This window comes from Glandiceps talaboti, chromosome 14, assembly GCF_964340395.1.
Source record: "Glandiceps talaboti chromosome 14, keGlaTala1.1, whole genome shotgun sequence".
Lineage (NCBI taxonomy): Eukaryota > Metazoa > Hemichordata > Enteropneusta > Spengelidae > Glandiceps > Glandiceps talaboti.
In genome coordinates this window covers 192,501-205,651 of record NC_135562.1, presented here as the reverse complement: position 1 = coordinate 205,651, position 13,151 = coordinate 192,501, and the positions used below count along the sequence as shown (strand labels likewise).

At 34.9% G+C, this 13,151-nt stretch overlaps 1 protein-coding gene across 3 annotated transcripts in view; it reads right to left on the bottom strand.

Moving 5' to 3' along the window:
• Positions 1 to 8,276: 8,276 nt before the first annotated feature.
• Positions 8,277 to 13,151, bottom strand: part of LOC144445615 (regulator of G-protein signaling 17-like) — a 63,060-nt gene continuing 58,185 nt past the window's right edge. For all 3 annotated transcript variants that reach the window (XM_078135231.1, XM_078135229.1, XM_078135230.1), the window contains exons 4-6: positions 12,087 to 12,148; positions 11,077 to 11,243; positions 8,277 to 9,387 (exon numbers count right to left, since the gene is read on the bottom strand). In XM_078135231.1, coding sequence (XP_077991357.1) covers positions 9,220 to 9,387; positions 11,077 to 11,243; positions 12,087 to 12,148 — 397 coding nt within the window. In that variant the 3' untranslated portion in view covers positions 8,277 to 9,219. The remainder of the gene's footprint in view (positions 9,388 to 11,076; positions 11,244 to 12,086; positions 12,149 to 13,151) is intronic.

The window sequence follows — 13,151 nt, the reverse complement described above, 5'->3', positions numbered from 1 at the left end:
CTCCTGGTTATATCAAACCCCACCATTTACTCTTATCATTCCAAACTAACCCATCTGCTTACCCCCCCCCCCCTCATCATGACCAAAATGTGTGACACCCTTCGAAACTAAAAGTGCCAAGAGTAAAACAATTTCACTATAAAGCTACTGGTGGTACACCCATTCAGCCTATTCGGAGGGATTTGAGCTTTAATTAACATGGTAATTCAGTATAATGAGTTATTGAATGTGTTGTTTGAGACATGTAGTTTTATGAGGTTATTTAACATGCACTCCTAGTGATGTCAAATTAAATATGAATGTTTTAAAAGTCTGTCATCTTGATTGTAATAGCCAACTGGTTAATTAATCAGTAATGATTCAGCAGTTGACCACAGCTATCGTGTGCATGCAATGCATGTAATGAGAAATGTAATCTATCTGAGTAAATATATGTCTTTTTTATTGTCTATTTTGGAATGATTTCATATAAAGATGCACGAAGTGAAACTATAAGTGGCTTGTTGGTGACTTTATAGTCTGTGAGATACTTGAGACACAGTGATATATGTCATAGTGTTTAGTCTGTGAGATACTTGAGACACAGTGATATATGTCATAGTGTTTAGTCTGTGAGATACTTAAAACACAGTGATATATGTCATAGTGTTTAGTCTGTGAGATACTTGAGACACAGTGATATATGTCACAGTGTTTAGTCTGTGAGATACTTGAGACACAGAGATATATGTCACAGTGTTTAGTCTGTGAGATACTTGAGACACAGTGATATATGTCATAGTGTTTAGTCTGTGAGATACTTGAGACACAGTGATATATGTCATAGTGTTTAGTCTGTGAGATACTTGAGACACAGTGATATATGTCACAGTGTTTAGTCTGTTAGATACTTAAAACACAGTGATATATGTCATGGTGTTTAGTCTGTTAGATACTTAAAACACAGTGATATATGTCATAGTGTTTAGTCTGTTAGATACTTGAGACACAGTGATATATGTCATAGTGTTTAGTCTGTTAGATACTTGAGACACAGTGATATATGTCATAGTGTTTAGTCTGTTAGATACTTGAGACACAGTGATATTTGTCAATATTTGTACTTTTCATAAGACATTTTATACTCATCCTATATCCCATCTCATTTCAATGCGATTGTGTAACACAGTCAGTTGTTATTCTAACATAATTGTCATGGTAACTCTTTGTCTGTTAAAGGGGTACACCACTCCAGGAAATAAAGGCATAACAAATAAAATTTGTGTTCTGGAGAGTTATCTAATGATTTTACACTTATGTTATGCACAACTGTCGAGACAAGTGAGTTGAATCTGTTCTCGATTCATCACACACGCGTACGTACACCCCCCCCCACACACACACACTAGTAACTATACATCCTTGCAGTGGACACGCAAGCTCAAAGAGTCGTGAATACTTATGTTTTCCTATTTAGTATGCATGTAGACTGACTCCCATGAAGCATATGCATTGCGTGCTCATGATAAGGACATACAGTAGTATATGAATGAACAACAGATTCAATTAAGACTTTCTCGGCAATCTCACATAAATATATATTTAAGCGATGTAAAATTATAAAATGAGTTCTCTAGAACCCATAGTTTACAAAAATTCCCTGGAGTGGTCACATCTCCTATATACAGGCACTAATCTTAAACACAATAAATTGTTGTAACGCTTTCACTATCTTCATCTTTCAGGATTTCGGCAAAACCCGAATCGATATCGTGATCATCAGCGAGCCTGGGAATTTGAGTCTTAGATGTACGGCTCGGTATTTCAAAATCTGTTCTGTGAATTTGAGTCTTAGATATGTGCCTTGGTATTTCAAAATCTGTGCTGTGAATTTGAGTCTTAGATATGTGCCTTGGTATTTCAAAATCTGTCCTGTGAATTTGAATTTTAGATATGCGGCTTGGTATTGTTTGGCATATTGCGCCTTTCCATTTCTATTTATGAAGATTCGACATATAACGCTTTATGTGCAATTATTATGAATGCAAAGATCTATTACAAGGCAGAGCGTTTGTGAATTATCGTACGCGTTTGTGTTACTCTGTGTGTGTGTTACTCTGTGTGTGTGTTACTCTGTGTGTGTGTGTGTGTGTGTGTGTGTGTGTGTGTGTGTGTGTGTGTGTGTGGTGTACTGCATCATATATATGTACCGAATTAGTTATAGAATAGAAAAGAATAGAATAAAAACCGTATTCGACATTATAGTTTTTAAGTAAACTGTGATGAAGTGTATAAAGAGAGGAATCGTTCAAATAGCGATACAACATGGAATCTATTCGATTGGAAATTTGAAAATCCAACAGGTTGGACTTTTTACAAGATGGCTGCCATTATCTGTCGTGATATTTCACATTTAATATGGCGCTTTTTAACTCAGCCGAAATTTGTTTACATTTTATTATTATTATTATTATTATTATATATATACACATACATATAGGCACATTTGATGATTTCATTTCTGTATATATATATATATATATATATATATATATATATATATATATATATATATATATATATATATATATATATAATATATATAATGAATGAACTATGTTTGCAGAGATTTAAATAAATGTGGTGTATCTCTAAATGTTATTGCTAATACTTCTTTATTTCCGCGTGAAGTCATTTCCCCTACGTTTTTTGTGTAATATCAGCGATCACAGTGACACGTCATATAACAACATACTGTAACTTGAAAATGTGCTTCACAAAAGATTAATGGTGCACAAAGCTTAACTATACACTGTAGAATGCATGAACACATTCACATCTACACTGTAGAATACATGAACACATTCACATCTACACTGTAGAATGCATGAACACATTCACATATACACTGTAGAATACATGAACACATTCACATATACACTGTAGAATACATGAGCACATTCACATCTACACTCTAGAATACATGAACACATTCACATCTACACTGTAGAATACATGAACTCATTCACATATACACTGTAGAATACATGAACACATTCACATCTACACTGTAGAATACATGAACACATTCACATAAACACTGTAGAATACATGAACACATTCACATCTACACTCTAGAATATATGAACACATTCACATCTACACTCTAGAATACATGAACACATTCACATCTACACTGTAGAATACATGAACACATTCACATCTACACTGTAGAATACATGAACACATTCACATCTACATTGTAGAATACATGAACACATTCACGTCTACACTGTAGAATACATGAACACATTCACATCTACACTGTAGAATACATGAACACATTCACATCTACACTGTAGAATACATGAACACATTCACATCTACACTGTAGAATGCATGAACACATTCACATCTACACTGTAGAATACATGAACACATTCACATCTACACTGTAGAATGCATGAACACATTCACATCTACACTGTAGAATACATGAACACATTCACATCTACACTGTAGAATACATGAACACATTCACATCTACACTGTAGAATACATGAACACATTCACATATACACTGTAGAATACATGAACACATTCACATCTACACTGTAGAATACATGAATACATTCACATTTACACTGTAGAATACATGAACACATTCACATCTACACTGTAGAATACATGAACACATTCACATCTACACTGTAGAATACATGAACACATTCACATCTACACTGTAGAATACATGAACACATTCACATCTACACTGTAGAATACATGAACACATTCACATCTACACTGTAGAATACATGAACACATTCACATCTACACTGTAGAATACATGAACACATTCACATCTACACTCTAGAATACATGAACACATTTACATCTACACTGTAGAACACATGAACACATTCACATCTACACTGTAGAATACATGAACACATTCACATCTACACTGTGGAATACATGAACACATTCACATATACACTGTAGAATACATGAGCACATTCACATCTACACTCTAAAATACATGAACACATTCACATCTACACTGTAGAATACATGAACACATTCACATCTACACTGTAGAATACATGAACACATTCACATCTACACTGTAGAATACATGAACACATTCACATCTACACTGTGGAATACATGAACACATTCACATCTACACTGTGGAATACATGAACACATTCACATATACACCGTGGAATACATGAGCACATTCACATCTACACTCTAAAATACATGAACACATTCACATCTACACTGTAGAATACATGAACACATTTACATCTACGCTGTAGAACACATGAACACATTCACATCTACACTGTAGAATACATGAACACATTCACTTATACACTGTAGAACACATGAACACATTCACATATACACTGTAGAATACATGAACACATTCACATCTACACTCTAGAATACATGAACACATTCACATCTACACTGTACAATACATTAACACATTCACATCTACACTCCAGAATACATGAACACATTCACATCAACACTCTAGAATATATGAACACATTCACATCATAAGTTTTTGTTAATGTGCATGTCATTACACGCAGTGTTCATAGTTTGCGTTATTGTGCATGTCATTACACGTAGTGTTCATAAGTCTTTGTTATTGTGCATGTCATTACACGTAGTGTTCATATTGTGCATGTTGGTACACGCAGTGTTCATATGTTTCTGCGTGTTATGTAACTTTACAAATAATTAAGAGTCAAATAGATAGTCAGTCAGAAAGAGTATAACCCTAGTCGAATAACTACTTCTTCCACCGCGTTCTGACAGAAATCATCGCAAGACACGGTCATAATTATGGCGATAACCGCAATGATGACGAGGGTAACTGCAATGATGACGAGGGTAACCGCGACAGTGACGAGGGTAACAGCGATGATGACGAGGGTAAAATACGTAGTAAATCGATTTATATATGTGAGCCATCCTCATATATTTAATTAAATCATTGATGAAATGTGGCATTTTATGACAAAAATTACCCTTGCTTTATGGTGATCCCATAACACTTTCAAATAATAAACAAGAGACAAAGTTACTGTAAAATCACAATCACTTTTTATTTGTTTTCCAAGTTGTAGAAATACTGATAAAGATATGGGAACTGATGCAACATGGGACTGAAAGGTATTACAAAAATTGTGATGTAGATTCATTGAATTTTAACTTTTATAGAAAGAGATAAATGACATCGATTTAGACATTTTGGAGATGAGGAAAAAAAGGTTCGTTAACTACAAACATTCATGTACGTATAGAAATGAAATACATTCAAACCAGAGAATGATGGGAAAATCTTGGATTTAAGAAGACAAAGCAAACTGGCTACATTACTGACACATTTAGCTTTACACGTGAACTTTGCATTAAAAACGTATACAAGTAACCATGGTTACACAAAGACAAAAGTGTTAGTTTGTAATTGGTCTATGTATATTTTTTTCGGGTGAATTTATGATATTATCTAAATCAATCTTGCAAGTGTTGAATAATTGCTTTTGATACAAGTAACCCTGTTTTGTAAGTTTTGAATCAATATCGAAGTAACATTTAAAACGTATAACCGCTCACATGTACATCAAAACGCTGAATTAAGTGCTAAATATAGGAAGTGTTCTTGAGAGGTCTTTCCATTGGTTAAGATAACCACGTGATCCATATGTATATGAGGTTTTTTTCATTGGTTAACTTAACCACGTGATACATATGTTGGTTAACTAAACCACGTGGTACATATGTATACTGCTTTTGAATCATTTACATTACTCTCGCAATATTACTTTCAAGTGAATGAAGGATTGAATCTTCAAGCACGTATATAGTTTGGAGCTTCTTTACATACCTTTCAAGAAGTGTATTACAATTTAGGTAAAGCAGTAATAAAGGGCTATCCAAATTATTTAGACTACTATAAACATATGTTAATAAATGACAAGACAATGCGTTTTGTGCCTTTTGAAAATGTATACAATGATTGGCATGATCAACATGCCAAAACTCCCCTGTTAGAAACCACGAGTGCATAATGTATTTAGGTAAAACGTTCATGTGAATGGTTATCTTAAGATTGTTGGCAGGCCAATCAATCACTATCTTCTATATATACGGAAGAAGCCATTCACTAGTCATATGTCGTACATGCTTTTTGATTGGAGAATGGGACTGAAGCTATATATAATAAATGTAAGATACCTGTTTTCCGATTGGATAGTGGAACCGAGGCTATATAACAAAGTCAAACTGATTGGTAGATTTCGTTCAAACTAAAGGAAATTGAGCATCACTTCTAGTTGCTTACTATTCAATAATTTGTGTGATAATAGTTGAACGTTTAACTTGGAAACGTGGGAGAACAATGGAAAAATTTTCAAAGAACACTTAAACGTGACGGTAAAAAGTACAAATAGTTGTCTGTTAAAATCAATGTTCTACTGTACACTGTATAACGATAAAGATTAAATATGAATAAAACCGGACAAAAATATTTCAATTAAATTAAATACACATCATACACCAAGACTTATCAACAATATCTACATGAATATTCATAAAAGCTTATTATAATATTGCACCAGAAAATAATCATTCTGTAGAAACATGTTATCAAAGTTGTTTCCATGTCTTCAGACATGAATTGTTTTAATCTGTCGTAGGAGCTACACGTAGTTTAATTTGTACTAGTATAGCATATATGGGCACAAGCCATACATGAACAAGCCATATATTGCGCATGCGTCATTGTTTATTTGTGTTTGTTTGTCAACTACAAACGAAAACCAATGGCGTATTTTAGGACACCAAAACAACAAAAGTACTACCATAGTGCTGTTATGCAGTCCATAAAATGACTCAGCCTAAAAGCATATTTTCTAGTTTTATGAACATGTTTAATATGGATTTTATTAAGTTATGATATTCATAAGTGCGCATTTCTTTCCTAGGAGTGTTTGTTTGTGTCCTGTTTACTCAACAATTGATCTCTCTTTTGGTTGTTGATGTAGACTTCATCTAATGATAGCGATGTAAGAGAAAAACATGGACACATACAGTCTTAGCACAGTTAATTAATTTTACTCTTTATACATATAATTTACTAACATCACATGTTGGTTTTGTACAAGCTACATACATCTTACGTAATATGTTTTGACTGACATCAGATTTAATTATGAGGTAACCTACCCGCATCTATCCTGTAGAATAGTCTTATTTCAAAAAGATAAAATAAAGCACTGGTCAGTAAGATTTGCTCTCAAATATTTTGACATGTGCAAATTCGCGATTACATCTTGTAGTTTGATTTTTTTCACAAACACTGGCGGTTTGTATAGGGTCTCAGTGACTTGCCTGTTCAAGTGATTTTTTGTTTCCTTCATGGATGCTGTCATATTGACTTTTAAGAGCTACCGAATATATTTATTTGGAGAAATATGTCTAGAGTTCACGAGTTTTTGGCTATGACATTAAATTTCAATTTATCTAGACATGTCTGATGGATATAGATGGATATCAGAATTAATGTGACACCTTAATCACGAGATGATGTGCGCGCTGGAAATGCGACAATGTTGTCCTGCCAAACCAGGTTGGTCAACAAAATATCTTAATGTTGACATCCTTGTTTATTGCTAATCCTGGTGAGCAATTTACTATATTACACTAGCTTCGGAGTTGATGAGATTCTATTCAATCAGAATTCGAAGTTAATGTATTGTTGATGACATTGTCATTTTCATATCAATCAAAAAACGTCTTCTTACAACTTATGGCGTTACTTTGTTAACTGTGTTGTCATCAAATGTCATGAGCGAAGACGATATCTAAAATTGTCGAACTGGTATTTCTTTCAAAGAACTAGGTGTTTAGATTAATAATAGCAATGTGTAATGACCATGGAAGGGATTTAGAAATCAGTTTATTAAACGACAAAGAGACACTGGCATGTAACCCTACAAATGTCACAATATCGATGATAATCACGGGTGCACATGCGCTATCGGGACAAACCCGATGCATAGTAAAATGTTAAGAGTTTCATCGCTAAATTAGCCTCAATTTCTCCCAGATTGCCATGCGATTGAACGACAGAGACACAAGTCAAACATTACAGACAAAGACAAACGTGACATCCAAAATATTAATGATAAATAATTACTGTAAAAGTGTGAAAAGTTTTTTTTTTCAGAATTAATATCATTTTGTGATAATTTAATCCTTATAGAAATTTCAATATTTTAACAGGAAACTATTGCCTCAGTTTTTTTTAAAGATGGCAGCACTTACTAAAAGTAAAAGTTGAAATATTTAACCAAACTAATAAAGAAAACAGTGTTTTATGTCGGTTAGGCACAGCAACACCCTCCGGCATATTGTCATCTCTACTAAAGATAGAGTCTTCCTTTTTAAAAAGACACGTTATTGTTTGCTTGTTTGTTTCCCTTTCCTTCCTTTCCCCAAATCAAGCTCCACTTCGCAGCAATTGTTCCTCGATTTCACCAAGGTGGAAAGTCATTCACAAACAAGACAGTGTTCAATTTCTCACTCAAGTCATTTTCGGCTTGTAACTTGATGGTCAAAAGCACATTTTGTGATACTTCCAGTCATATGCCCATATGACCTTAATTCGTTGATGATATAAAACAATGTCATAGAAACTCCAAGTATCACTAGATATTTGTTTCTCCACAGTCGTCTGGTTCTTCAGAAATTCCCAAAGTTGGTGCTGCTTATGACGATTTAATGACAGATGAGTGATACAATCTTTATAGAATTCCAACCAACCAACCAATCAACCAACCAACCAACCAACCAACCAACCAACCGACCGACCAACCAACCAACAACTGGAAACAAGACTCTTGCTCCAACTCTCTTCAATACATCTACTGCTCATCGTACAAATGAATATTTCAGACAGTTTTGAAAAGGAGCGAAGGGTACGGTTTGAAAAGAAATGTGAAAGCAGCCTGGATTGTGATCTTCTTTTATGATATTTTGAATCAAGAACATATTTCAAGATCCGAGGCATCTGCACTAGTCCGTCCCGAATTTGTGTTGCTGCGCCACCATTCTATGTGTCATTATTGTCACCTTCAGTATATTTGTAACTACGTCGGTCAATAATTACACACAAAATGGTAGCAGGAATGAAATTATAGTCACAGCCCACGTCAGATCTCACCCCTTGCATAATAGTCGTTTGTATGTTTGTGAATTCAGGAACCTAGGATAAGAGTCCCTATGCATTAGTATATAAATCTGTTGTTGTGCATCATCAAATGTGTGCTGAGATGGGTCCACCATATTCCTATTAATTACCTCTCGAACCCTTGAATCCAGACTTACCTATAAAACAAACAGAAATAGTCACGTGACTAGTATCAGAAAATAAACAGAAATAGGCATGTGACTAGCATCAGAAAACAAACAGAAATAGGCATGTGACTAGTATCAGAAAGCAAACTGAAATAAGCATATTGGGATCATGTGACTAGTATCAGAAAACAAACAGTACTATGCATAATACGATCACGTGATTAGCATCAGAAAACAAGCAGAAATATGCATACTTGGATCATGTGAATAGTATCAGAAAACAAAGAGAAACAGGCGTGTGAAAAGTATCAGAAAACAAACAATAATATGCATATTACTATTTAAGTGATGCGACTAGCATGACTGAATTGTAATAGTATAAGCATATGTGTGAATAGAGATGTGACAGTTTAAATACTAGTTTGTTATGTTATTATCACCACAAACTGAATTATCTTTCAAGTCCACTTTTCAAGTTAAACAACGGGCTTTCAGCAAGGGAGCTGAACTCTGTGGAAAAACACCTCGAAATTGATTTCACTATACTCTTCTCAATTCAAAGACTATAAGTTCTTAACTTCAAAACGTCAAAGCAAATTATAATATTTCCGTAGTATTGTACGAATCAGGACTGATGTCTCAAGGGGTAATGAGGACCTTACGTCTCAGGACTGAAGTCTCGGAGGCTAAATAGGACTGCATGTCTCAGGACTGAAGTCTCGGAGGCTAAATAGGACTGCATATCTCAGGACTGAAATCTCGGAGGCTAAATAGGACTGCATATCTCAGGACTGATGTCTCAAGGGGTAAAGAGGACCTTACGTCTCAGGACTGAAGTCTCGGAGGCTAAATAGGACTGCATGTCTCAGGACTGAAGTCTCGGAGGCTAAATAGGACTGCATGTCTCAGGACTGAAGTCTCAGAGGCTAAACAGGACTGCATATCTCAGGACTGAAGTCTCGGAGGCTAAATAGGACTGCATGTCTCAGGACTGAAATCTCGGAGGCTAAGTAGGACTGCATGTCTCAGGACTGAAGTCTCGGAGGCTAAATAGGACTGCATATCTCAGGACTGAAGTCTCGGAGGCTAAATAGGACTGCATGTCTCAGGACTGAAGTCTCGGAGGCTAAATAGGACTGCATGTCTCAGGACTGAAGTCTCGGAGGCTAAATAGGACTGCATGTCTCAGGACTGAAGTTTCGGAGGCTAAATAGGACTGCATATCTCAGGACTGAAGTCTCGAGGGGTAAGGAGAACCTTACTTCTCAGGACTGAAATCTCGGAGGCTAAATAGGACTGCATGTCTCAGGACTGAAATCTCGAGGGGTAAGGAGGACCTTACTTCTCAGGAATGAAGTCTTGAGGGGTAGGGAGGACTATATGTCTCAGGACTGAAGTCTTGAAGGGTAAGGAGGACCTTACTTCTCAGGACTAAAGTCTTGAGGGGTAAGGAGGACCTTACTTCTCAGGAGTGAAGTCTTGAGGGGTAAGGAGGACCTTACTTCTCAGGAGTGAAGTCTTGAGGGGTAAGGAGGACCTTACTTCTTAGAAATGAAGTCTTGAGGGGTAAGGAGGACCTTACTTCTTAGAAATAGAAATGAAGTCTTGCGGGGTAAGAAGAACTCCAAAGTGCGTAATATAATATCGTTAATTCACACAGCTTGCTTTGTTGAAAAGTAAATAGTCCACAAATATGCAACTATAGAAGAACTAGCTTACTTCTTTTGGCGAAAGTATTGAGATGTAATCTTCATAAATAAGTCTTGATTTTTCTTCTATATTTTCCTGGTCTGTGAGCTGTCGCAGATCTTCACAGGCAATCCAGAATAATAAGTTTTCTTCACTGTACTCTAGTTTTAAGAATTCTCTAAAGATATCTCGTCCAACTGAAAATGACAACAATCAATGATTTTTTTTTTTTTATACATTTTTTTAAGAATATATATTTATTTTTTTTAGATCTGTGTGTTTTCGCACCAATCAGTTGAGTGATTAATGGTGCACTCTATTTAAATACATTGCACACATAACAAGATGGTACTATCAATTACTAGAACTAAAGAGTCACTGATTGTCGTTAGAGGTTTACAAAATAAATTACCAAAATAATGTAATAGAGATAAAAAAAATTAATACATATAAAGAATGTATGAATACATTTGTTCATTTAATCTTCAAGCTTTTGGCATTAGGTGAAATCATTGAAACTATTGAACCCAGAAACAGGTCTTCATTGTGTATGTCAATAACATTTTGATCAAATTACTCAGCCGACACCATATCACATTCTACATGTACACAACTTTATTTCTCCTACTGACTCAATGTATCATTTCGTTTCTGATCCCTTCTGCACCATATAAATCTTCTTGTGATAAAATACATGTTTTTCATATGTTATGGACCCACACAGAGTCACTACAATAATGTTTATTGTAAACATCTCAATGCTATCGAAGAGCCGAATACCACGTCGGGCAAAATGAAGTCACCACAGAACAATAAATACTCTAACATGTGTCTCCCTTGAGATCAAAGTGCGCCCACATAAGATAAACATGACAGCTCTGCTCACTGTTGCACAATCTCGTTTCTGAACGTTGGGAGCGCTAAAAGAATTACAGTTGCTAAACAGAAAGATTCTGGTTCCATTTCAGCTGCTGTTATTTGATCACTGGACACTAACGACAAAAAAGTAGACGCAAGGAGTAAAGAATGCATGGGCGTACCTGGATTTTTGATTAGTTTGTCAAAGGAATCTCCCCATGATTTGATTTCTTCTAATGATGGTCTGTAAACAGGAAAAAAATAGAGTAAATACACTTGTTTAACTTTGTTGAGGTCAATGTTGAAAACCCCAATTAAAAAGTTACATTTGGGATTGGGATTTGAACAGCAATCTATAATTACATAAACGAACTGGATTCCATAGCAATCTGACTAAAATATCGATTAGATGGCAAAAACCAAGCACAATAATGCATAGAGACAAGGGCTATGATGTAATATTAAAAAATACAATGTACATACAAGGGCTATGATATAATATTAAACAATGCAATGTACATACAAGGGCTATGATATAATATTAAACAATGCAATGTACCTACAAGGGCTATGATGTAATATTAAACAATGCAATGTACATACAAGGGCTATGATATAATATTAAACAATGCAATGTACATACAAGGGCTATGATATAATATTAAACAATGCAATGTACATACAAGGGCTATGATATAATATTAAACAATGCAATGTACATACAAGGGCTATGATATAATATTAAACAATGATGGACATTTGGGTCAGATTGGCACCCTGTCAGTGTTATGTTAGTCTTCATCTTTACACAGCGTTATAATTTCCTGTGATTTTGACATCTGACCTGAGTGAAACGCAGACTCGTGTAGACAATTCTGTGTCATTCCATTTAAATTCTGGATTAAAGATTTACCATTTGTTTACTCCGATTGATTCCCATTTCTATAATTTGATTGCATTTTTAACAATTTCTCAATTATTATATTTCTTTTGTATGAACTAGCTTTATCAGTTGCACGTTAAACGAAATTGATGAAAGACAGACTTTTACATTGCTATAAGCAGCTAACCATGGATAAAGAACAACGTACGTGCGTGAACCAGATGTTTGGATTCTGGCCAATATAGAAGGTGTTTGCATATCTATTTTACTGTAAACAAGCGCAAATGATGGGAATAACCTATATACAAGAAATGTGAACAAAATCCATGTATAGTGACATCTTAAATCTATTCAGATGTAAGAG